Source organism: Balearica regulorum, chromosome 31 (genome assembly GCF_011004875.1).
Source record: "Balearica regulorum gibbericeps isolate bBalReg1 chromosome 31, bBalReg1.pri, whole genome shotgun sequence".
Classification (NCBI taxonomy): domain Eukaryota; kingdom Metazoa; phylum Chordata; class Aves; order Gruiformes; family Gruidae; genus Balearica; species Balearica regulorum.
Window position 1 is genome coordinate 1045053 of NC_046214.1, and position 26416 is coordinate 1071468.

The following is a 26416-nucleotide window of genomic DNA, read 5'->3' on the forward strand; positions in this document are numbered from 1 at the left end:
AATGTGCATCTGGTTTCCTTCACCTGCAATGTTTTCCTTGCGAAAAAGTCTGCTGAGGACATTGGGATGGGTGTAGGACCCACAGGGGACGTTGGGATGGGTGCAGGACCCACAGGGAAGTTGCGATGCCTGTAGGACCCACAGAGAACATTGTGATGGGTGCAGGATCCACACACGATGTTGTGATGGGTGTAGGACCCACAGGTGATGTTGCAATGGGTGCAGGACCCACAGGGAATTTGCGATGGGTGCAGGACCCACAAGGAACATTGCGATGGGTGCAGGACCCACAAAGAACATCATGATGGGTGCAGGACACACATGGGATGTTTCGATGGGCGTAGGACCCACAGGGGACGTTACAATGGGTGCAGGACCCACAGCGAATTTGTGATGGGTGCAGGACCCACAGGGAACATCGTCATGGGTGCAGGATCCATAGGAGATGTTGCAATGGGTGCAGGACCCACAGGGGACGTTGCAATGGCTGCAGGACCCACAAGGAACATTGTGATGGGTGCAGGACCCACATGGGACGTTTTGATGGGTGTAGGACCCACAGGCGATGTCACAACGGGTGTAGGATCCAAGAGGATGTTGCGATGTGTGTAGGACCCACAGGTGACATTGCGATGGGTGCAGGACCCACAAGGAACATCATGATGGGTGTGGGACCCACATGGGATGTTTTGATGGGTGCAGGACCCACAGGGGACATTGCAATCGGTGCAGCCCCACAAGGAACATCGCGATGGGTGCAGGACCCACATGGGATGTTTCGATGGGTGCAGGACCCACAGGGGACATTGCGATGGGTGCAGGACCCACAACCATCCCTACCACCATCATTTCATCTTTCTTTCCTCTTACAAACGCCTCCGGCCGAATAAATCTCGCCCCACACACGACGTCCCCAGCTGCACCCCAACATCCTTCCGAGGCTTTTCCTCCTCCTCCTCCCCCCACCACCTCTGGGGTCCGTGTGTTCCCCCCCCCCCCTCCAAATTTCATCAAACTGCTGGAAACGACGCGCTCGCATCACGTTTTTACCCTGCGACCCCTCGTTCGCTACCTCACCTCGGGTGGTGATGGGCGAAAACGTGGGGTTTTTTTTTTCCTTTTTTTTTTTTCTTGAGATTAATGAGAAAAATATATTAATCAGAAAAATATATATATTTTTTTTTTTTCCCTGAGATTAATAAGAAAAAAAAATAAATAAATCCCATGCGGGAATTCCTGAGAACTCCACACCCACCCCGCATCTGCCACCTCTCCTTGCCAAAAACCTTATCTAGGATATTAAAAAATCGTGGAGAAATGCCAAATATCTCCCATGTCCTGACATTTGCCTTTTCGGAGACGCTGAGGGATTACAGATCCGCGTCGCCTTGACGGGCAGAAAGTTGGCAGATTCCACTGTGCTTATAATTATTTTTTTTTTAAGGATTTTTTTTTCCCCCCCCCCATCGTGGAGGGGGGAGCTGCATGTTAAAAGAAGGAGCAGGATGCAACCGAAAATTCATTTTCTTGGTGGCTGAGCTCCTTTCGGTGCCTCTTTTCTTCTCTTCTTGCCTTTCCCCGGGGGGAAATCGGGACACGGACACGAGGTAAGACTTTTTCTTCATTTCTCTCTCTTTAAATCGCTTAAGTTGCGTGAATTCGCTTCGAACGGCTTAAAAAATCACGTGAATCGTGGAGAAATTCTCCCCAAAAAAGCACCCGGTTGGGTGCAAAGGAGGATTGCGCCGCTCTGGATTTGGAGTTTGCTCCTCACATCGTGCATCCTCCATCCTGCCTCAGTTTCAACTTTTTTTTTTCAACTTTTTTTTTTTTTTTTTTCACCAAAATTCCTCTAATTTATGCCTAGCTTTGCTCCGGGGAAGGGGGGGAATACTCATAGGCAGGAGCCCCTGAGTTCTGGAACAAAATAGGACGAGTAAAGGGTTAAAAAACCCTCGGGGAAATCTGATTTTTTTTTTTTTTTGCTCTCAGCTTTCGGTCAATAATGAAAATAAAAATTTTCCTGATCAGGAAATGCTTTTTTTTTAAAAAAAAAAAATCAAAATGAATTCATTCCCATTGCACCTTGGGACAAAAATACCGTGAAAAGAACCCGGTTGGTATTTTAATGAGAAATCTTTCGCCTCCAGAGCATCGTCAGGTTGTTTCATCAGTTTATCAGGGGTGGGTTTGGATTTTTTTATTATTATTTTTACAGAATTTTTATGATTTTGCAGGAGCTGGGATGAAGTTTTCTTTCGCTTTCCTGTTCCTGATGTTAGGTAGGTTAAAAAAAAAAGTAAAGAAAACATTTTGGAGGATGCTGCTAGATGGAAAAAGCCCGGGCGATGGTTGCTCCTGGGTTAATATTTCCTCCCGTCTCTTCTCCAGGAGCTGTGATGAACGTCCAACCAGAGCGAGAAAAAGGTGAGTCTTGCGCGAATACCCGGGATTTCCACCCAAAAATGAGATTGTTTCTGCTTTAATTTGGGAAGCGGGAAGGGAGCGGCCACGCCGTGGGTATACGGAAATCGGATGTTCTTTTTTCGCACTGTTTGTCCTCAAATCTATGTGCGATTCCCACGGGCCGGTTCACATACACACCCCCCGGTTTCACCCCAAACCGTTGGACACCGATAAGAAGTCAACCCCATTTTTAGGTAACCCAAGGCAAAGAGGCTCCATTTAAAATCAGGAATCCCAAATCCGGCAGGTTTCACCCCAAAATGCACGAGATTTGGGGGATTGGGTGGTCCCCCAGTACCTCAACTTTTGTCTTCTTGCAGCATCCTTGCTCTACCCCTACGGTTTGGACCAGCATGACCATAAGAACCCTAAACTTGATGACGGGACGTCAAAGCAGATCCCCATCGCCGTGCCCTTCACCTTCTACGGCAAAAAGCACCAAACTCTTTACGTACGTGAGCCAAAATTCCACGTCTTCCTTGCGTGTCTCTCCATTTTCCGATTTCCTCCCCTTTTTTGGGGTTTTTTTCTCCCTTTTTCAGTCCATTTTGTCTCTTGCCCCCTCAACAAAAGCCACCCAACCATGGGATTGACCTGGTTGCCTTAATATGAGGGGTTTTTTTCTGGTGCATCAAAACATCTTCCTATGGCTGGTGGGTCTTGGGAGGAGACCTACACCCTTCTGGAGCAGTGGTTGGGAGGTCCATGGTCAAGTTTAGGGTCCCACCACCCTCGTTTTGATAGATCTGTAGATGCAATAGTAACCTAAACATCTCCAACATGATGGTAGAGATGCAGAAGTCAGTAATAGACCACATCTGCATCCCACGTCCATCTCCAGGGTACCAAGTCAAGGTGTTGACCCCGTGGTAGGGCTTCCAACACAGGTTGCCGTCACATCGGGGGTTGACCCGGTGTCTTTTGCAGGTGAACAACAATGGTGTGATTTCCTTTGGCATCCGGGTACACCAATACACCCCCGAACCCTTCCCACTGGCCGACGGACGCCCCTTCGTGGCCCCGTACTGGGGGGATGTGAACAACGTTCTGGGAGGGGACGTCTTCTACCGAGAGATCACTGACCCGGCGCTGCTGGAACGCATCACCAAGGACATCAACCAGTACTTTCCTGAGATCCCCTTCACCGCCACATGGGGTTTTGTGGCCACCTGGGACCACGTGGCCTACTACGGCTCCACCACCAATAAGGTAAGGTCGTGACTTGAAGGCCAGATGAGGTCACGCACATGGAAATTAATTTCTCCCACCCTGACTCGGTGAAGAGACCGAGTGCGTGGCCACGGGCAAATGCATTTTGGAGAGCAAAACCGAATCACGGCCTCAAATCCATCATCAATTTGAGGGCCGAGACAAGCCAAAACCTGCAGGTGCTCAATTTCTTGGTCTTCCCAACCCAGGTGTTGGCCTTACAACCCACTCGTTGGTGCTCATGACCCACTCATCGTCCTTATGACCCATTCGTTGGCCTCACATTCCTCTCATTGGCCTTCGTGACCCACTCGTTGGCCTTCGTGACCCACTCGTTGGCCTTCACAACTTCTTTGTTGGTCTCATGACCCATTTGTTGGCCTCACGACCCATTTGTTGGCCTTACAATCTATTCGATGGCCTTTGCAACCTCCTCCTTGGCCTTCACGTTCCGTTCCTGGCCTTCACGAGCCATTCGTTGACCTTTATGACCCATCCATTGCTCTTTGCCACCCATTCATTTGCCTTTATGACATTTGTGACCTTTGTCACAAATGACAAGTGACATTTGAGGTGAGTGTGTATCTTCTGGTCCCTCTGCCCTACCTGCCAGCCCTGGATGGGTAAGCAAAACCCCGTGGAGCTCCTCAACCATCCCTAGGTGCTGACATGCAGGTGTTGCACCCAAATCTTTACTCCCCAATTAATTTTCTGTGTTGAAAGCTAGTTTTCCCACTACACTGTTCTTCTGGCCACCTCGTGCAGAGAAAGAGGCTGTGGTAGAGCACCAAAAGTACTTGTCTGAAGGTAGACACCAAAAAAACCAACCTGGATGGGCCATGCCTGACCAAGATGGCTTCCTTGCACAGCTACAGGCAAGGAGTTTACACCTGTGTGCAACCCTTAGGGCTAAATCCCATCCTTACCTGCTCATCCCACCACTGATGGTGTCACGTCCTCCTTCCTTTTCGCAGGGCAACACCTTCCAAGCTATTCTGGCCACCAACACCAAGACGTCCTTCATCATCCTCAATTATTGGGATATCCAGTGGACTACGGGAACGGCAAGCGATGGTGACCCCGAAACAGGTCTTGGAGGCACCCCGGCCCACGTACGTAGGGCTGAAGGATGACCAGAGGGAAACGGGACGAAGGGAGTTGAGGAATGGGAGAGGACGTTTGACCAGTAATGGGTTTTTTTGGGACAACACCAGGTTTGCCGAAGGTAGGACTTTGTCCCACAATATTTTTGGAGAAAACAATGCTGAAGGTAGGACTTTGGCCCATAATTTTTTTTTTTTCTTTTGGTAGAATGCAATTCCAAAGATAGTTTGGCCCATAATGGGTTTTTTGGGGACAACACCAGGTTCATCCAAGGCTGCAAGTTGGCCTGTACCGTTTTGGGGGGGGACAACAATGCCAAAGGTAGGATGGTGGCCCACAATGTTTTTGCGGGGAAAACACCAGATTTGCTCATGGTAGAAGGTTGTCCCATCCCATCTTCTGGGGACAATGATGACAAAGGTCAGAGATTGGCCCGTGACATTTTTGGGAGGACAATGGCAGGTTTGCTGAAGGTAGGACCTGTAATGTTTTTTGGGATGACATCAGGTTCACCATAGGTAGGAGGCTGGCCCACGACATTTTTTGGTGACAATATTGTCCAAGGTAGGAGGTTCTCTCACAACATTTTTTGGTGAGAACAATGTCCAAGGTAGGAGGTTGGCCCATAACCTTTTTGAGGGACACCACCACCACCAGTAGGAGGTTGTCCCATGCCATTAATCCCTTGGGTGGGGTTAACCCTCTGAATCCTCCATTTTGGCCTCATTTCCAGGCTGGCTTCAACAGCGGAGATGACACCCACTTCTACAACATCCCCGGTTCCGAGACCGAAGCCATCATCAACATCACCAAGACCTCCAATGTCAACGTCCCGGGCCGTTGGGTCTTCCAGGTGGATGATTTTAAGGTGACGGGGGTCCCCACCGAGGTACCCAAGGTCGCCAACAGCAACAACTGCTGGTTGTAAGTTCGATTTTTGAGGTGGAAACCTAATAAAAAAAAAAAAAAAAGAGGGAGAATTGAGAATTGTTTGGAAAAATGTTTCCTTCTCTTGAGTTCTTGGTTTCTTCTCGCAGATAAACCAAGGCGGATGGAGAAGAGGGACCATCCCCATAGTCCCCATTGTCCCCATTGTCCCCATTGTCCCCTCATCACACGCGTAGGATGAGGTCATACGACGAGATGCATCAACCTCTACCAGAGCAATAAAATTGCAGCCGAGACATCGCGGCTCCGGCGTCTTCTTCATTTCTCACGTGTCTCCATGGGCTTGTAGGTGGGTTTGGTCTAGATTTCCATGAATTCATCAAATTTTTTGCCTCTTTGTGCATGAATTTACCTTTTTTTTTGCCTTCTGCATCGACAAATATATTTTTGTGTGTGTTTATATACCCAAATTTATGATTTATTGCCCTCTATATCCATAAATTTATGATTTTTTTTCGGTACACCATACACGCATTTACGAATTTTACCCTCTGTGGGCACAAATTTATTAATTTTTTCACCCGCCTCTTCATGACTTGGTGATTTTTTTGCACTCTATGGGCACAAATTTATGATTTTTTTTACGCCTCTCTGCGTGAATTTATTAGTTTTTTCATGTCTGTGTGCACAAATTTAGGATTTATTGCCCTCCATGGATGAATTTATTCTGGTTTTCACTCTCTGTGCATATATTTATGAATTTTTTTTTGCCCCCATGTGTGAATTTATGATTTTTCTTTAGTCTATATGTACGAATTTATGAAGTTTTGCCTTCAGCATGCACAGATTTATGATTTTTTTTCCTTCTATGTGGAAAATTTATAAATTTTGCCCTCTGTGTGCATAAATGTATCAAATTTTGCCCTCCATGAGCACAAATTTATGATTTTTTTCCTTCTATGTGCACAAATTTATAATTTTTGCCCTCTGTGTGCATGAATTTATCAATTTTTGCCTTCTACGAACACAAATCTACGATTTTTTTTTGCAATCTGAGCACGCATTAACAATTTCTTGTACTTTATGTCATGCGTTTATGATTTTTTTTTTCAGTCCCTCTTTTGCAGAAAATGCCAAAAAAATATTTCCAAATACCCTGGCTCTCTTTTCTTTTTAATAATCCCTGATTTTTTTTTCCCCATTTATGGGCATTTTCCTGCAGGGGTGTGAGGTCGGGGTTGTGCCAAGAGCCCAAGCGACCAATTTAGAGGAAAAAATACAAATTTTACAGGAAAAAAAACACCTAAAACCCACAAATTGGGATTTTTTTTTTCCCCTAAAGAGGCATTTTTTCCCCTAAAAAAGATTTTTTTTCCCTAAAGAGAAAGTGTTTTTGCACGTGGCAATGAGCACAAACACGCACCGTGCAACACGTAACGCACAGCACACTGGCGTGCACAGCACACAACACGCGAATGGCACGCGTGCGGAGTGCGCACGCGCACTCGGCACACGCACAACGCGCTGGCGTGCGCAGCACGACACGCGTGCACACGGCACGGTCCACACTACTGCGCACAACACACATTTGCACGCCACGCAAGACACGCGTGCAACCCCACACGTGTATGGAACACAACAGTCAATGCCCACTAGGCGTGCACACAACACACGTGTGTGCAACACAACACGTGTGTGCAACAAACCAACAGCCAACACGTTAGGTGTGCACACGTGTGCACAACACGTGTACAACACAACACACAGGTGCAACAACACTCAACACACACTAGGTGTGCGACACATCTGCACACACAATGTGCGACACATTTGCACACCACGCGTGTGCAACACAACGCTCAACGCACACTAGGTGTGCACACATGTGCACAACACACATTTGCACACCATGCAAGTGCAACACAACACCCACCACCACACTCAACACATTCTAAGTGTGCACCCAAGGTGTGCAACACACAACACGTAACACACAACGCACGTGCAACACACCACTCGACACACTCTAGGTGTGCATACAATGTGCATGACACGCAACACGTAGGTGCAACACAACACGTGTGCAACAACGCTCAATGCACAATGTGGCACAAACAGCCCCAAAACCACACCCACAACATGCTTTGACACAACACAACACACACACAACACACAACATGACACAACCAACCCCAGAAACACACCCACTACATGTTTTGACACAACACACACAACTTGGCACAAACACCCCCAAAACATTGCACCCGCAACACACTCCGATGTGACACAACACACACAACACACAACACAACTTGGCACAAACAACCCCAGAAACACACCCACAACACCCTTCGACACAACACACACACGAGACACAATTTGGCACAAACATCCCCCCAAAAACACACCCACAACACACACAGACATGATACAACACACACAACACACGACTTGGCACAAACACCCCCAAAACACACCCACAACACCCCCAAAACACACCCACACAACACACAATTTGGCACAAACACCCCCACAAACACCCCCACAACACCCTTTGACACAACACAACACACACATGACACACAATTTGGCACAAACACCCCCCAGAAACACACCCACAACACCCTTCGACACAACACAACACACACACAACACACAATGTGGCACAAACAGCCCCAAAACCACACCCACAACACGTCTCACACAGCACAACACACCCACAACACACAATTTGGCACAAAAGTTGCAAAACCACACCCACAACACACTTTGACACAACACACACAGCTTGGCACAAACACCTGCAAAACACTGCACCTGCAACACACTCCGATGTGACACAACACACACACAACACAACTTGGCACAAACAACCCCAGAAACACACCCACAACACCCTTCGACACAACCCAAAACACACACGACACACAATTTGGCACAAACACCCCCCCCCCCAAAAACACACCCACAATGCACACAGACATGATACAACACACACAACACACGACTTGGCACAAACACCCCCAAAACACACCCACAACACGTCTGACACACACACACAACACACAATTTGGCACAAACACCCCCACAAACACCCCCACAACACCCTTTGACACAACACAACACACACATGACACACAATTTGGCACAAACACCCCCCCCAGAAACACCCCCACAACACCCTTCGACACAACACAACACACACACAACACACAATGTGGCACAAACAGCCCCAAAACCACACCCACAACACACTTTGACACAACACACACAGCTTGGCACAAACACCCGCAAAGCGTTGCACCCGCAACATACTCCGATGTGACACAACACACACAACACAACTTGGCACAAACAACCCCAGAAACACACCCATAACACCCTTCGACAGAACACAACACACACACAACACACAAGGTGGCACAAACAGCCCCAAAACCACACCCACAACACACTCGGACATGATATAACACACACACAACACACAAGGTGGCACAAACACCCCTGAAACCACACCCACAACACCCTTTGACACAACACACACAACTTGGCACTAACACACCCAAAACATTGCACCCGCAACATACTCCGACGTGACACAACACACACATCACACAACACAACTTGGCACAAACAATCCCAAAACCACACCCACAACACACTCGGACATGATACAACACACACACAACACACAACGTGGCACAAACATCCCCGGAAACACACCTACAACACAACACCCCCCCCACACACACAATTTGGCACAAACAACCCCAAAAACGTTGCACCCACAACCCGTTTTGACACAACACAACACACACACAACACACAACGTGGCACAAACACCCCCACGACACACTTTGACACAAGGCAACACACACGCAACACACAACTTCACACCCTCCCCCTCCGCTTTGGCCCTATTCGTCATCCCCCAAAAGGGATTTTTTCGGAAAAAACCCTCCCTCCTCCTTTTTTTCCTTTTTTTTTAGTCTTCCTTTTTTTTTTTTCCCCCACTAAATCACCCCATTTCTGGGAAAAAAAAAAAATTAAAAAAAAAAGGTCCCCACCCATCGTGTCCCCCTCCCCCCCACTTGTAATTTTGGGGTAATTACAACCTGACCGACAAAAAAAAAGTAAATCCCTATTTAATAATTCAGATTTTTAAACCATTTTTCATCAATCCCTGGCCTGGCTTTAATCAAAACAGTATTTTCCTCCTCATTTTCACCTTTTTTTTGTGCCAAAAATGATGTCAAAGCACTGGGTGGGTCGGTCCCGTGGGGTCGTCTGTGTTTGTCTTTTTTTTTTTTTTTTTTTCCCCATCTTTCTGCAAAAAAAATATAATAAAAGGAGGAGCAGGAACCCGTTGCCCCGGGGTCGCTCTCGGCATTTGCATCAAGGATTTGAGGACAAAACAGAGCTTTTTGGGGTCGGATAAAAACCAGAGACAGGTAAGGTGAAATATATAGAGAAATAAATATAATTTTTTTTGCAGAAAAAAATGTGGAAGTAGATTTGGAAATTCCTCAAATATTCCCCCAGCTCTGGGTTTGTTCTTGGTAGCAGCTGAATTTGACCATTTCTGAGGGAATTTTGGGGGGAAGAAGAGGAGAAAAGGGAAAAAAGGAGAGGAAAAGGGGGAAAAGGAGAGGAAAGGGGGAAAAGGGGAAAAAGGGGAAAAGGAAAAAGGGGGGAAGGAGAAAAAGAAGAGGGGAATTGGGGAGAAAAATGAGGAAAAGGGAGAAATGGGGCAAAATGAACAAGGGAAATGGGAAAAAAGAAAAAAATGGGGAAAGGGGGGAAATGGAAAAAAGAGGGAAAGGGGAAAAAAGGAAAAGAGAGAAAAGGGGAAAAAAGGGAAAAAGAGGAAAGGGGAAAAAAGGGAGGAAGGGGGAAAAATGGAAAAAGGTGGGGAAAAGGGGAAAAGAAGGAAAAAAAGGAGGAAAAAGGGGGGGGGGAAGTGAATCCGCTCGGAGGAGAGTTTGAATTTTGTAAAAATTTGAGGGGACCCAAATGCCTCGTCCTGGGTCTGTTTCCATGGAGATGTGAAGTGATGGGATGGGGGATCCTGGATGGGGGGGGCCCCACGTATAAATGCCCCAAAAAAGCGTATTTTGGGGTCAGGTGCAAGTGCAATAAAATATAGATTTTTGGGGTAGGTGTAAATGCAACAAAATAGCAACTTTGGGGATGAATACGAGTGAAAAAAATAGATTTTTGGGGCATGTGTGAGTGCGAAAAAACAGACTTTTGTGGGGAAAAAAAAATATTTTGGGGGCATGTGTGAGTGCAAAAGACCAGACTCTTGTGAAAAAAAAAACAGATTTTGGGGGGCATGTGTGGGTGTGAAAAAACAGATTTTTGTGAAAAAAAAAACCCAGATTTTGGGGGCATGTGTGAGTGCAAAAACCCAGACTTTCGGGGCAAATGCAATAAAACACTTATTTTGTGAATGAGCGCAAGGGCAAAACTACACTTTTTTGGGGACATGTGTGAGTGAAATAAAACGTGGAATTTTGAGACGTGCAAGCACAATAAACTTCAGAATTTTGGGCCACGGGCAAACACAAGTGCAATTTTTTTTAAAAAAATCAGAGAATTTGATTATTTTCTTACCTTCTGCAGCCAAAGCACCATGGATGGCTGCCCGTGTCGGGGAAAAGGTGATGTTCCGCTGCGGGTCTGGACTGTCGTGTTTTGGGGTGAGTTCAAACATTTTGGAGAAATGCATTATAACCTGTAAAATCCACCCCCACCCCCCCAAAAAAAATATAAATCTCCTCAAAATAAGATTTTTTTTTTTCCCAGTCCAAGAGGCCACATTTCACACCCCCATCCCATGCAATGATTGAGGAGAGAGAAAATTCCACCCACCACCCACCACCCCCCCGTGACACGTAGAGGGGAAACCAAAGAGCAAAGACCCCACCCAAGACACATTTTGGGGGGGAATAGTCAAAAATAGGGCAATTTTCCCCCTGGTTGCAACCCCACACCGGCCGTGGTCCTTCAGCATCATCTCTGAGCATGGCTGTCCATGTTTCCACCTCCCTGTGGCCTTTTGGAGGCAAAAGGAGATGCCTTAAAAAGTCCAATTTTTCTGTTCAAATTCCTCCATCCGGCACAAAACCCACCCAAAAAACTCATCTTTTGCCCAGGGAATTAATTGCTCTTTCTTCTAATTGATAATCCTCTCGATCGATAGTCCTTCAAAGCAATGTCTTCGATATTTGTTCAAATCAACAGACCTTGTTTCTCCAACTTGATAACCCATCAAATCAGAAGTCCATTAAATCAAAAATTTGTCAAATCAAAAGTCGATTAAATCAAAAGTCCATCAAATCAATGTTAATTCAAGCTGTTATTAAATAATATCCCACCAAATCGCTATTCATTGGCCACCAGGATTAAATCAGGTGCCACCTCAAGCCCAACTTGAGTCTTGATCTCTGGCTCGGGTTGCCAAATCCGACCTGACGGATGATGAAGGCACTGATGGCAAATTCTCCTCTTCCTTGGGCTTTCCTAGGTCTTTTTTACTTGTTCAGTGTCTCTGCGTCGGCTTCACGTCACCTGGGGGAAGACTTCGTGGTGGGCTTCATGCAAAATGGTTTGCAGCAGACCCTCAACAGCGACTTCAAGCTGCTCATCACAGGTTATTCACCCTTCACATCCGTAACCATCTCCATGAAGAAGCCAGGCTTGAGGATGACGGTGCAGGCGACCACAGGTCAAACCATCCTGGTGAAGATCCCACCCCAAGCAGAGATGGTGGGAAGTAAAACCTTCGATAACACCGTGGTGGTGAGGGCCAACAACGCCATCTCCTTGGTGATGGTCAATGAGAAACCCACCTCGATTGATTCAGCTGTGGTATACCCCATGCACAGTTGGGGCACGGAGTACCACGTTGTGACACCCAACGTTGGCACCGACCGCTATGGCGAGTTCGTGGTGGCCGCCTGGGATGAGCCCACCATGGTTGACGTGCACCTCAAAGCCACAGTGACCTATCAAGGCCGGTCTTACCCCCGAGGCTCGGTGCTCCCCATCAGACTGGAGCCTTTCCAAGCAGCCCAACTCCAAAGCCCGTCTGATATGTCTGGCACAAGGATCGTGGCACAGAAACCCGTGGCCGTCTTCACTGGCCACACTTGCTTGGCCAGGTTTGCCAATTGCGACCATCTGGTGGAGCAGCTCCAGCCCGTTTCCAGCTGGGGCACCACCTTCATCGTGCCGCCGTTGCCTTTCGAGACTCAGTCTGATATCATCTACGTCTCCACCTCCCAGCCAACACGCGTGGAGTCTCAACACGGCGTGACCAAGACCGTTCGGGAGCTACGACCCAGCCGGTCAACGTTCTATGGACTCCAAGCCTCAAACACCTTGTACCTCTCTGCCAACGCTGGAATCCAGGTCATTTTTTTTGCCGACGGCGGTAATAAAGATGCCATCTCTTATGACCCGTTTTTTATGACCATCCCAGATGTCTCCAGCTACTGCCACTCCTATAACATCTTCGCCTTGGACGGTTATGATAATTATGCCCTGCTGATAGCCAAGACCTCGGAGACGTCTGGAATGATGCTCAACAAAGTACCGTTGAGAAATATCGCGTGGAAGCCCGTCCCGGGCACCGATTACTCCTGGGCCGGGCAGAGTTTGGGCAATCAATTCGCCGTCCATACGGTGGAACACAAGACGTCTCCTTTTGGGTTGCTCAGCATAGGGATCCGGGACCAAAAAGCCTACGGGTCGGCAGCCGTTTGCGACAGCGGTGAGTGCCCCGTGGGCACCTCCAGCTCTGTTCACCCCCTTTTCCCTTCCCTCCTTCCCCCCTCTCGAAAGCGTGGGTGCAATGCAAGGCAAAACCCCACATTTTTAGGTGTCGAAATTTATTCCTTCGAGCCGGGTGTCTCTAATATCCCCTTTCCATCCCCAAAGCTGATAAACGCTGAGCTCGCATCTAGAGAAGTACCTAATATTAGCTGGTTTCAGCCCAAACCCAGCTTTTCTCTTGTAGCACAAGGATAGGCTACCAGCTAATTAATTATTTTTTTAGGTCTGAAAGGGGGTAATTAATCCAACATGGCTTTGGCCCATTTTAGGATATTGCTTCTAGAAATATGTCATCTATGAATAACCTATAAGTAAATCATCTGTAATTAAACAATCAATGAAAGGAGCCTCAAGTGAGTCAACCCAGATGGTCAAGTCTAAGCTTAAGGTGGCTAAACCTACCCGGGATAATTTTTTATCTATAAATAAATCATCTATAATTAAGCAGTCAATGAAAGGAGCCTTCAAGTGAGTCAATCCAGATGTTCAAGGCTAAGCTTAAGGCTAAACCTAGCTGGGATAAATCCCTGCTTTAATATTTTAGAGATCTGGAGGTGCTGGTTGACTGTCTACGGTGATGGTGACGCTCGCACCGTCCCCGAGGCCACATCTGGCAGCAAAGTCATCCCCAGAAATATAATTGTGTGCCATTTCTTCCAGATCCCTGCCGCCTCGTGAAATGCCGGGCGAAGGAGACGTGCAAGATGGAGAAGGGAGAGGCCGTGTGCGTGCACGACTACATGGGAACCTGCATGGGGTCGCAATCCCTGCAGTACCACACCTTCGACGGGATGACCGTGGACATCCGGGGTGGCTGCACCTACACCATTGCCAAATATTGCGGCAACGATCCCACCTTGGTGCCTTTCGTCGTGGAGGAGAAGAAGAGTGACGGCAATTTTAAGGAGTGGTTGACCAACATCTATGTGTACGCCTACAACATCTCCATCCAGAGAGGAGAGGGAGGCAAAATCCAGGTGGGGTTTTTTTTTTCAGGCTGTGGCAGCGTTATTCTGGACAAAACCAAGTGGAAGAGGATAAAACGTTGTGAGGTCGAAATTAAAAAATGACGAGAACCAGCAAAACCATGGAGTATTGGGAAATTTTGCGTTACAAATCAAGATGCGGCAAAGGAGAGGATGTTTCGTACCCGACTCGAGATGTCTTCAGAGGTGCCTCCAATTAAACCACGCTCGTTTTTTGCTTAGCAGTGAGAGAAAGGCAATTTTAAGGATGCAACTCTGCCATGAGGCTGGCTTTTTATGATTTATCTATGGGGTCCACTAACCATGGAGATTCACCAATAAAAAGGGAGTCTAAACGAGCTGTAAGTCTAGTTTACAAGGTTAGATGAGGTTTCTCCCAGCCGTACAGTTGAGTGATCTTAACATAAATGACATTTTAAGCTCGGAACTTGGAGGAGATGGTTCTCCCATGACGCATTTGGGTTTTTGATCTTTTCCCGCTAAAGCCTATCGCGTATCTACAGGACGTGGGACAAAATTTATCGTTTATGCCGATAATTGCTGCTTCTTGAAAGAAATTTCTCTTTCTGATTGTATCTATCTGCTTTTTTGGGGTTGTGAACTGTTAGCAAAGCAACTCTCTGGTGAGATTTAATCCATCGTCTTCTCCTTTCCCTCAAGGTCAACAACAAACCCACCAGCCTACCAGCCACCTTGGAAGCTGGGAAGATCCAGATCTCCCAAAACGAGGGTCGGACCATCCTGGAAACGGACTTTGGGCTGCAGGTGACCTACGATGAAGACTGGGCCATAATGGTGGCGGTGCCCAGCAGCTATTTCGGGGCCACCTGTGGACTCTGCGGCAACTTCAACGAGGACACGGAGGACGAGATGACACTTTCTGATGACACTCAGGCTGCCGGTGTGGAGGACTGGGCCGAGAGCTGGCGAGATCCTTCCTGCCAGGATGATTGTGGAGACCAGGAGACTCTGCAGGACACGGCAGGTTGTGGTAAGCTCAGATGGGTGGTCCTCAAGAATTTTGGGAGACAAAGAAGGGAATCCACATGGGGATCTGGCCGCAGGTGCCTGGGAGTTGCTGCCCAGCCCACCAAGTTGATGCTTGTAGGCGTCAACTTAACCAACATCTCTGGCATCGGGGAAGGATTGTGTTGCTCTTTTCATGTCAAATCACCCCAAAATGCACCTTATCTGACTTCAGATGTCCATAACACACAGAATTATGTAGGGTTTTTCTTGAGGGCCATCCCCACAAGGTGTCTCATGGACTCTGAATCACTTGTAGACATCAACTGAGTGAACGTAGGAGCCCGATGTCCCTCTAAGGAAAGTGCTTAGCTCATCCCTTGTGTTACCCTTTTTTTTTTTGAGATCTTCTCCTCAAATATTATCCCCACAGCTCAGAGATGCCCCAAAAACAGCCACTTTGAGGCCTGCGGGACATCGTGCCCTGCCACCTGCGCCGACCCCAAAGCCCCCACGTCCTGCAGCAAGCCATGCGTGGCGAGCTGCCAGTGCAACAAGGGCTTTGTCCTCCACAATGACTCATGCGTCCCAGTGGAGACCTGCAGGTGTTTCCACAATGGTCGCTCCTACAAGATCCGGGAGGAATTTTGGGAGGATGGGAGCTGCCAGAGCCGATGCCGATGCGAGGTGGGGGGCAAGGTGGCTTGCAAGAAGGCTGGTTGCAAAGCCCATGAGAAATGCGTCACGGTCAACGGCGTCCCCAGCTGCCAGGCGAACAAGTATTTTACCTGCATCGGGACGGGAGATCCTCATTACACCACCTTTGACGGGTTGAGATATGACTTCCAAGGGACTTGCATCTACCAGTTCGCAGCCCTTTGCACCCAGGACCCCAAACTGGTCCCCTTCACCGTCAAGGTGGAGAACAACAACCGGGGCAGCAAAGCCGTGTCCTTCACCAAAACCGTCACATTGGAGGTCTACGGCAACGTCATCAGCATGAGCCAGGAGCATCCGCGCAAGGTCAAGGTAGGTGTCCGCCAAGGACCTCGTGCAACCTGCATCTAAACTGTTTGTTTGCTATGTTTTCCCAAAAAAATCCTCCTTTTTTTTTTTTTTTCCTCATGCACACCTCTGTGGAAGCATCAATTTCTGTCTGCCGTCTCCAGAGGGAGCCCTGAGCAGCTAGTTTAGATTTAAACATCATATTTTAAAACACTTAAAGAAGTTCATATTTTTAAAAAAAAAAAAAAAACCCAGAAAAAACCCTACAACTTGTTTATGTTGTGCTGGAAACGGCCCATTTTCACTCTGGCAAACTAAGCAAGTGAAAAATATCCATGAATAAGCGCAAAAATACTCCCACGTTCAAAAGCATCCACTTTGCTTGATGTATTTGCCTTCCTTCTTTTTTTTTTTTTTTTTTTTTTTCTCTCTCCCATGAGGTTTTCTGAGTTTATATTTCCTTTCTCCCCGACAGCTGCAAACTGACTCAATCAATTTGGGAAAATTTCAACTCCCACCTTGTTTTAGCCAAAGTATTGCACAAAAGGGTTAGCTACAACTTTTCCTTTATTTTTCTCTCTCAACAATAATATTTTCCACTTAATATAGAACCCTATACCTGGAAATCCTCTTCAGGCAAAAGGGTGGGGTTTTTTGCAGAAACACCCAAATCTCAAGTGATTTGCATTTTTTTTTTTTTTTTGGTTGGTTGTTTTCTGGAAACTCTCCTCATGCAAAGCCTTTACCAAAACCACCCTAAATTTGACTGATCTGAATTTGCCCAGAAATTTCACAAAACCCGCTTGAATCTCAACCGAGTCGTGTTTGCGCCGAAAATCCCCCTTCCCCCCCCCCTTTTTTTTTTTTTTTGCAAAAACACCCAGATCTCGAGTGTTTTGCATGAGCCCTTTGTCACCCGGTGCCACTACCGACCCTCCACACCACCTCCCGCAGGTCAACGGCGCCTTCGTGGAGCTCCCGTTCACCCAGAAAGGTCAATTCGAGCTCTACCACAGCGGCGTCCACGGCTTTGCCCGCACCGCCTTCGGCTTGCGGGTGAGCTTCGACTGGTACAGCTACGCCCGCGTCATCCTCCCCGACGCCTACGCCGGCGCCGTCTGCGGCCTCTGCGGCAACGCCAACCGCGACGCCGACGATGACTTCATCACCCGCGACGGCAAACGGGCCGCGGATGAAATCCAACTGGCTGATAGCTGGAAGGTGGGAGACGTCTCCGGTTGTTCAGCCGGTTGTGTAGGGGATTGCCCGGTGTGCAACGAGGAGCAGAAAAAGCCCTACCGCGGTGACGACTACTGCGGGGTGATCTCCAGAACTGGGGGGCCCTTCCGGGCTTGTCATGACGTCATCAACCCCGCGCCCTTCCTCGAAGATTGCGCCTTTGACGCCTGCCACTACAAAGGCCACCGGGACACCTTATGCAAAGCCATCGCCGCCTACGTGACAGAGTGCCAGAGCCACGGCGTCAGCGTGGAGCAGTGGAGGATGCCGTCCTTCTGCGGTGAGCGTGGTCAGAAGGGGATTCCCCCACCTGCACTTGCCCATAAAAATAAGATTTTGAGCCCAACCTCCCACTCCCGGCTTTGCTTAGAGCCAACGGAAACAGAAAACACCTCCAAATTTGGGTTTATTTATCCTGTTTCCAACATCTCCTTGCAACACAATTACTTCATCCTCTTCCTCCACGGTCCTGAGGCCAAACAATGAGTTGAAATGCAAATATGGATGTGGGGAAATTCCCTCCAACTCGTTTCCAAAGCAAAATTCATCCCTTCCTTCATGCAACAGTGCAAAATAAATCCCCGTTGCCCAACAGATTCTTCCTTGATGCAAAGAAGGGGAACGCAAAATCAGTCCCCATCGCTCTCCAGAGCGACATTGGTGGTCGACCACTCAAGATTTGCTTGGATCTTCACCCTAGGCTTTGGGCTGATGAAAAAATAGGATTTATCTGCCCCTTTCCAACCATTCCTTCCAGAAAAATGATTTTATTCTCTCCCCCTACAGCCTCGAGGCCAAAAGATGAGTTTAGATGTAAATACAGATGCGGGCAAATTCCCTCCAACTCATTCCAGAAGCAAAATTCATTCCTCCTTCATGCAACAGAGCAAAATAAATCCGTATTGCCCTCTGCGTTCCTCCTTTATGTAAGGAAGGGAAATGCAAAATAAATCCCCATCGCCCTCCAGCGCGATATTGATGCTCCACCACCCAACACTTGTTGCATTTGCCCCCCCCAAGCCACGGTGCAATGATGGAAATATTCACCGCGATGCTTCCGGCTGCAAATCCAAGCGGGATTTCACGTTTTTCTCCTCTGCTTCTTGCAGGTCCCTCCTGTCCCCGTCATTCACACTACGAGCTCTGCGGGAGCAGCTGCCCGGCTACGTGTCGGCGCCGCACCGTCCCCGAGGACTGCACATCGGTGCTGTGCGTCGAAGGCTGCTTCTGCGACGAGGGCTTCGTCCTCAGTGGCGATGAGTGCGTGCCGGCGGGTGAGTGTGGCTGTGAGCACCGGGACCGCTACTACAAGAAGGGTGAGGATTTCTACGCCTCATGCCGGGAGAGATGCCGTTGTAAAGCCAACGGGGTGGTGGAGTGCGAGGAGGTCTTCTGTAGCGCCCACGAAGAGTGTCGAGTAGAGGATGGGGTGTTGGGGTGCTACCCCGCCGGCTACGGGCGGCTGGTGGTGTCAGGCGACCCACACTACGTGACGTTCGACGGGCGAGCCTTCGACCTCCTGGGTTCTTGCACCTACGTCCTGGCACGGCTCTGCAAGCCGGAACCGCGGCTGACGAACTTCTCGGTGCTGCTGGAGCACGACGTGGGCGGTCGGGGCAACGTGGCCCTGATGAAGAGGGTGATCATCTCCATCCACGGCTACACGGTCAGCATGGAGAGGGGACGGAAGTGGGAGGTGATGGTAAGTCAGGAGGGTCCCCCGCCTCGGTGCACGGGGGCGTGCAAAATCTGTGGTGCACGTGGGCGTGCAAAATCCCTAGGTGCGCGCGTGCATGCAAAATACCTCGGTGCACGCAGGAGTGCAAAACCTCCTGGTGTGTGCAAAATCCCCCCCACCCCCCCGCTAAGGCGGGATGTCCCTGTCCCTCGGTGTGCACGTGTGTGCAAACCCCTCCCCATCCTACACGCACGTCCCAGGTGGATGGGGAGCGCTACACGCTGCCGCTGGTGACAGAGAACAAGAAGCTACGGATCGTCCAAGAAGGGAACAACATCGTTCTCCAGACCACCGCCGGTCTCCGGCTCCTCTACAACGTGGCCACCTACCTCCTCGTCACCATCCCCGACGCCTACCGGGGTCGCGTGTGCGGACTGGGTGGTAACTACAACGGGGACCCCGGTGACGACTTCCGGCTGCCCGGCGGGTCCCTGGCACAAAGCACCGAGGAATTTGTCACCTCCTGGAAGATGCCGATGGAGGACAGAGCGTGCACGGATGGCTGCAACGGCAAGGTCTGCCCCGTGTGCGATGCCACCGACACGGCTTCCTATGTCACCAGCGATTCCTGCGGGCTCATTCGGGACCCAGCGGGACCTTTCAGGCTGTGTCACCCACGGGTGAGCCCGGTGGAGTATTTCAACCACTGCCTCCACGACGTCTGTGCTGCTGATGGTGCCCGTGATGTTCTGTGCCACAGCCTCCAAGCCTACGCCGCTGCTTGCCAAGCTGCCGGTGCTGAGATCGCCAGGTGGAGAACGACCACTTTTTGCCGTAAGTGTTCCAGAATGTCTCCATGGAGCCCCTTCAACTCCCGTTTTCCTCCAAAGCCACATTTTTCCCCAGCAAAACCCTCCCAATTTTGCAATCACGGCTTTTTTCTCCTGTTTTTGAGGCAAACGCGCCTCCGCTGTCTGGACCAAGAAGACATACGAATGACCTGTGTAATATCACGCCAGGTTGCCTTTTGCCTGACTCCCCCAACTATCTATCAAATAGCCCTGAAATTATTTTTAAACCTCAAAAAAACCCCTCATTTTGGGGCTTCAGTCACCTATTTCCCACCAAAAACACCCTGGAAGAAAGAAATTTCAGCTCACCACCTCCAAAACGTCAATATTTGTGTCCAATGAATTCAGCTTTGTCTTGAGGAGATTAGTGATACGCAAATGCTTTAATTTGGACGTGAAAACCAGGATCCAGTCATTTTAACTTCTTTTGGAGCCATCAGAGATGTCCAAGACTGTTCGTTAGCCATGGGGATGCCCCATTGGGTCCAGGAAAAATGGTCATGATTTTTTTTTTTTGGGGGGGGCAATAATGGTATTTCTCCCTTATTTTCCAGCCCTGTCCTGCCCACCCCACAGCCACTACGAGCTCTGCACCCGTACGTGCGACTTCACCTGCGCCAGCCTCTCCGTGCCGGCCCCGTGCAGCTGGACGTGCTTCGAGGGCTGCCAGTGCGACGATGGATACCTCTTCGATGGAGAAGCCTGTGTGTCCCTGGAGCAGTGTGGTTGCATGCATCGGGGACGGTATTTCAAGGTGAGGTTGGCCATCAAGGTTTTGGCGTTGGTGTTTTTGGTGGAAATCAAGTTGAGGAAGGATTGTGGGGTGAGTTGTCCCATCTGGATGATGCAACTGGTTTGGGGATTCAATCTTTGATGAGGTTAGGTTGTTCCATCTCGTGGACGCAACTGGTTTGGAGACTCAATCTTCAATGAGGTGGGTTATCCCAACTTGATGATGCAACTGCTTTGTGGCCTCAATCTTTGATGAGTTGGGTTGTGCCATTGAGTAGACGCCACTAACTTGGAGTCTCAGTCTTCAGTGAGGTGGGTTGTCCCATCTAGATGATGCAATGGATTGGAGGATTCCATCTTTGATGAGGTCGATTGTCCCACTTAGTCAACGCAACTGGTTTGGGGACTCAATCTTCGATGAGGTGGGTTGCCACTTTGTTTTAAGGCCACGTGTCCAAAATAATGCAGTTAGTAGCAACCTAAAATGCATATTTCGCTCTGCTGGACCACGGGGAAAAGGCCATTAATTCGTTGAGTTGCACAAACTCTACCAAATCCATCTCATGTTTTTTTCTTTCTCTCTCTGGGATTTCTTCCTCCCTTGAAAGTGAGAAATTTCCCCCCCAAATTTAGAGATGGTGTCCATGTGCATTAACTTCTGAGCCTTTCCTTTCCAGGCGGGTGAGACCATCGTCTCCAACAACTGCTCCACAAAATGCAATTGCCACCCATCCCGGGGACTTGTCTGTGAGGACGTACGGTGTCCCCCGGATGAGACCTGTGCCACGCAGGACGGGGTGCAGCGGTGTGTCAAGCTGGAAGGTCGGTGCCAGGTCTCCCCGGGGGCCTTCTTGACCACGTTTGACGGGGCCAGAGGAAAGCTCCTCGCCAGCGGCACCTACAAAGTGGCCGCCCTCTGCAACGAGCAGTCACCCAACTGGTTCAAGGTGGTAGTGGAGGTCAGCGAGTGCCGGGAAGACAGCATCCCGGCCGCCGTGGCCGTCTTCATCTTCTTCCGAGAAGCTTTTATCACTGTGAATAACAACATGGAGGTGTGGGTAAGCCAGGGTGGGGCATGGACAACCCTTGCAGGCGAGCAAGATGAAGAATTAAATTCAGACATGGAATTGGTGTGGGATTTGTCTCCGCTTCCTCTCGATGCCCTTAGGTGTTCAACCCCGATGATATCTTTGTGCTGGACCACTTTCAAGGGGCAGTCTGGGACTTTTTAACCCGTTTGTGGTGGTTTGTCTTGCTGTAGGTGAATGGTCTTTTCACCCGCCTTCCAGCTGTGGTGTCCAAAGCCGTCTCCTTGAGCACGGTGGCGGAGAACGTCACCATCTCCCATACGTCGGGGATGGATGTGCTCTTCAGCCCCAAAGGGGAGGTGACGGTGACCGTAGGGGCCACCTTGGTCAACCGACTCTGCGCTCCCTGCGGCAACTTCAATGGTGACCCCAGCGATGACCTGAAGCTGCCCGATGGCCGGGTTGTGAGGAGCATCGCAGAGGTCGTTGATGCCTGGAAAGCCAGGGATTTTTCGGGATGGTGAGTGACCCCAAAAGACACCCCCGCCCCCCAAAACCATGGGTTGATATTTTTTTTAAGCCTGGGAAAGCAAGAGGGTAGGGAAAAACCTCCATGGGGCACCAACGGGTTGGGCTAGGCGGCATCCGGGAAGGACTTCTCCATCTTCTTTGGTTTCATCCACAGCGACTGACACACAAAACCAAGGAAATTATTCTGGTAAGTGACTCTTCTCCTCCTTTGCTGCCACATCTCACGCTACAAACGCTCCTGCAGCCCTGTGATTGGATGAGGCTTAGTTTGTTCAACCCTCCCTAATTAATTACCGGAATAATTAGGGGTTTCTGGTGCCTCAGCATGGACCAGCCTTAGAGATACGCCTATCAAGAGTAGACACCCAATGCCTTAGCTTCGATGTAGGACATCCTGTACAAAATTGACCAAAATCATGATGCCCAGGAAAGTTTTCTTTGCAGAAAGAAAAATTGAGCTGAGGTTCAAGCTGCAAAATAGTTTTGTGGTGTCTCGCGGGATGTTTTCCGCTTCGCTGTGCTGCTCGGGTTTGTCCCCGTGAGAAGCAGAGAGGAAAGAGGCAAATTCAGCAATTTTGCTGAATATAGGGCAATTTCACTGAATAGTGAATGGTCTCGCTGAATACAGGCTGATTTTGCCCAATATAGAATGATTGTGCTGAACAAAGGGCCTTCTTGCAGAATACAGAGCGATTTTGCCGAATACAGAGCGATTTTGCCAAATATAGGGCAACTTTGCCAAATATAGGGCAACTTTGCCAAAATACGGGGCAATTATCCCAAAGACAGGGTGATCTTACCCAATACGGAGCGATCTTGCTGAATATAGGGCGATCTAGCCGAATATAGGGCCATCTTGCAAATACAGAGCGATCTTCTTGAATGTAGGGCCCTCTTGCTGAATATATAGCAGTTTTTGCCAAATAATGGGTGTTCTTGCCCAATATAGAACCCTTTTGCCCAATATAGAGCCCTTTTGCCCAGTGTACAGCTATTTTGCCCAATATACAGCTATTTGGCCTACTATAGAGCCATTTGGCCCAATATAGAGCCGTTTTGCCCAATATAGAGCCATTTTACCGAACATAGAGCAACCCCAAAGCCACCGCCGCTGGGCAATGAAGATCCCACCAAGGGTCATCCCATCTCCACCTTCTGCTTGCTCGCCCGCACACCTCGCCCTTGTGCACCCACCGGCCCGCCCTCACTCCACCGCCTTCCCCGGCAGTTCCCGCCGCTCTGCGTGTCTCGCACGGCACCTCCGCACCAACATCTAATGCCCCCAACGTGCCCTAACACAATCGTTTCAGCCTTGCTTCCCCTTTGCTGCTGGCTACGAGGACGGTCCCGAGGGAGATCAGACAAGGTTGCAACGACGGGGTGGCGGGTGGGGAGGGAAGTGCAATTTTTTTTTTTTGGCGACATCCACGACGTAGAAGATGAAGCCAACAATGTTGTAAGGCAACAGCCAGGCTTGGAAATTTTTTGAGCGCGTTCCCATGCACGGGGACCATAAAAACATGGTTGCATTGAGCAAAACTCACCTTTCAGGAAGGGGAAGATCCAACTTTCCGCCTCCCCGCGAGGATGCGATGATGAAGGTGAGGAAGATAAGTTGGTTCCTCTTCAAAGGGGGACCCTGACGGCTGCCCGCATTTCATTTCTTTCAGCCACGCCTCCAACCTCGTGCGGATGGAAGTGGAAGCTCCCGTCTACCCTATGCAGTAGGTGGAACCACGCAAGGACGGACGCGAGAAGACGGTTTCCACGTGCACGCGCGCACCAGTTCACGCACTTCTTGTAAATACTCCTGCAGAGGTTTTCACGCCTCTAGACACACCAAACCGGCATCTCGGGTTGAGTTTCTGCAAGCGCAGAAGCAAAACCAGCACTGAGCTACGACGGACGTCTAGAGCAGCGGGTCGCATGGCCTCAAATAGCTGCAAAAAAAAAAAAAAAAAAAAAAAAAAGGGCAAATGCTTGATCTGGCCTCAAATCAGTGAGGAAAAAAAGGGGTCTTTTAAAGACCTGATCTACTTCAGATAAAGCCCAAAGCCAAGATGACCCATCTGCACTGGAGTGGCCTGAAGGAAAGCGAGATAAACACCTCAAACCAAAAGAAATGTAAAATTAAGATCAACAGACCCAGATCCCGGCCATTTTCCCCCAGAAATGCACTATTCCCATTGACTGTTTTCAGTCTAATGCTGCCTGCTGTTGGATAAATCAATACAACTCTTTTTACGAAGGTTTTTTTCTTGTGGGTTTGTGGGGGTTTGGGGTTGGTTTTTTTCTTTGTAATTTCTGGGATTTCAGAGAATTGTCTTCTCTGTTTCCACTACTGGTGGGGAAACACCCCAATATTTTATCCGTAGGAAAACACCTCAGGGTGGTTTCCCACGGTGAAAATATCCGTGTATTTGCCATGGGGAAACAACCCAACGTGTCTTCCCGTGGTGAAACTACCCACCCAACGTGTCTCCCATGGGGAAACAACCCACCCAAAGTGTCTTCCCATGGGGAGCAACCCAAGGTGTCTTCCCATGGTCAAACAACCCACCCAAGGTGTCTTCCCATGGGGAAACAACCCACCCAACATGTCTCCTACAGTCATACAACCCACCCAAGGTGTCTTCCCGTCGTGAAACAACCCAACGTGACTTCCCATGGTCAACCAACCCACACAAGGTGTCTTCCCATGGTGAAACAACCCAATGTGTCTTCCCATGGTCAAACAACCCACCCAAGGTGTCTTCCCATGGTCAAAGAACCCACCCAACGTGTCTTCCCATGGTGAGACAGCAACAGGCCAAGAAATTACAATCAATTATAGAATAACGAACAATTTTGGGGGAAAAAAAAGAGAATTGACCGCTCGAAAAGTAAATTCTTGGGCTCGTCGAAGCCAGAAACGTGGTTGAGTTGACAATGTGCATCCGCTGTCCCTCTCTCCGGGAACTTTATTTAATATAATATTTCAATATCCCCACTTTGAAATGTTAAAAAAAAAAAAAAAAAAGAAAAAAATAAGAAAAAAAAATCCTTTTTTCCCAGCAAAATCCATGCAAGGTCACTTTATCCCCCCCCCCCCCCCCCCCCCCCCCCCAAAAAATAACTTTCCTTCCATTAGCAGCTGCTCGATTTCTGGAGTATTTCACTCGAAAACGAGAAACCCACAAGAATTCCGATGTTTGTGCAATCCCACGCGACCGGAGCGAGCGGGGGAATATCCCGCAACAATTAATTACAACGACGACAAGAAAATTCCCCGTGCGATTAATTAGAACAAATCGCAAAGCGATTAGAAAACCCTCGGAGTATTTATGCTATCTCGACTGAATTAGAAAACCCACCGAAATGCTTTGAAATTATCTCGAAGCGTTTCTACTAAATCCCAAAGGGAAGACGGAAAAAAAAAATATAAAAAATTATTTCTGAGTTATCCCAAAGGAATTCTAGCAAATCCCAGAGCAATTAAAGGAAATCCCAGAGCAATTAAAGCCAAAAGCCAAAGCAATTAAAGCAAATCTCAGAGCAATTAAAGCAAAACCCCAAAGAAATTCAAGCCAAAACCCAAAGCAAATAAAGCAAAAAGCCAAAAGCGATTAAAGCCAAAACCCGAAGCAATTAAAGCAAAAACCGAAAAGCAATTCAAGCAAAAAAACAAAAGCAATTAAAGCAAAACAAAGCAATTAAAGCAAAAAAACAAAAGCAAGTAAAGCAAAAAACAAAAGCAATTAAAGCAAAAACCAAGCAATTAAAGCAAAAAAAAGCAATTAAAGCAAAAAAAGGCAATTAAAGCAAAAAACAAAAGCAATTAAAGCAAAAAAGGCAATTAAAGCAAAAAACAAAAGCAATTAAAGCAAAAAAAGGCAAGTAAAGCAAAAAACAAGC

The 26416-nt window shown here is 48.6% G+C and overlaps 2 protein-coding genes and 1 long non-coding RNA gene across 4 annotated transcripts; 2 read left to right on the forward strand and 1 right to left on the reverse strand.

Moving 5' to 3' along the window:
* The first annotated feature begins 2222 nt into the window (after positions 1-2222).
* On the forward strand, positions 2223-5963 carry LOC142598853 (alpha-tectorin-like). Its single transcript, XM_075738281.1, has 7 exons — positions 2223-2282; positions 2392-2427; positions 2787-2917; positions 3394-3675; positions 4650-4787; positions 5513-5703; positions 5817-5963. The coding sequence occupies exons 1-7, from the start codon at positions 2246-2248 to the stop codon at positions 5818-5820; spliced, it is 819 nt and encodes a 272-aa protein (XP_075594396.1). The 5' UTR covers positions 2223-2245; the 3' UTR covers positions 5821-5963.
* On the reverse strand, positions 5606-24783 carry LOC142598856 (uncharacterized). The gene is made up of 4 exons (XR_012832741.1): positions 24067-24783; positions 11284-11404; positions 9896-9990; positions 5606-5729 (listed from the first exon to the last, which is right to left on the reverse strand). It is a non-coding gene; the product is annotated as an uncharacterized LOC142598856 (long non-coding RNA).
* On the forward strand, positions 9999-24770 carry LOC104632786 (IgGFc-binding protein). Of its 2 annotated transcripts, XM_075738277.1 has the most exons (14): positions 9999-10118; positions 11293-11369; positions 12197-13444; positions 14167-14483; positions 15153-15483; positions 15892-16487; positions 17418-17982; positions 18812-19404; positions 19641-20214; positions 20786-20985; positions 21641-22021; positions 22225-22511; positions 22677-22709; positions 24193-24770. In XM_075738277.1, exons 2-13 carry the CDS (start codon positions 11303-11305, stop codon positions 22681-22683), a joined length of 5166 nt encoding a protein of 1721 aa, XP_075594392.1. In that variant the 5' UTR covers positions 9999-10118; positions 11293-11302; the 3' UTR covers positions 22684-22709; positions 24193-24770. The 2 variants fall into 2 exon arrangements, with proteins under 2 accessions (XP_075594392.1, XP_075594391.1); XM_075738276.1 differs by lacking the exon at positions 22677-22709.
* Positions 24784-26416: the final 1633 nt, after the last annotated feature.

Bases quoted from the DNA above. Each gene is read 5' to 3' on its own strand.
- LOC142598853 (XM_075738281.1), top strand. From the start codon at position 2,246: ATGAAGTTTTCTTTCGCTTTCCTGTTCCTGATGTTAG. The intron at 2,918-3,393 runs GTACGTGAGCCA...TGTCTTTTGCAG, and splicing joins AAAAGCACCAAACTCTTTAC to GTGAACAACAATGGTGTGAT. The intron at 3,676-4,649 runs GTAAGGTCGTGA...TCCTTTTCGCAG, and splicing joins ACGGCTCCACCACCAATAAG to GGCAACACCTTCCAAGCTAT.
- LOC104632786 (XM_075738276.1), top strand. From the start codon at position 11,303: ATGGATGGCTGCCCGTGTCGGGGAAAAGGTGATGTTCCGCTGCGGGTC. The intron at 13,445-14,166 runs GTGAGTGCCCCG...CATTTCTTCCAG, and splicing joins GGCAGCCGTTTGCGACAGCG to ATCCCTGCCGCCTCGTGAAA. The intron at 22,512-24,192 runs GTGAGTGACCCC...CATTTCTTTCAG, and splicing joins GCCAGGGATTTTTCGGGATG to CCACGCCTCCAACCTCGTGC.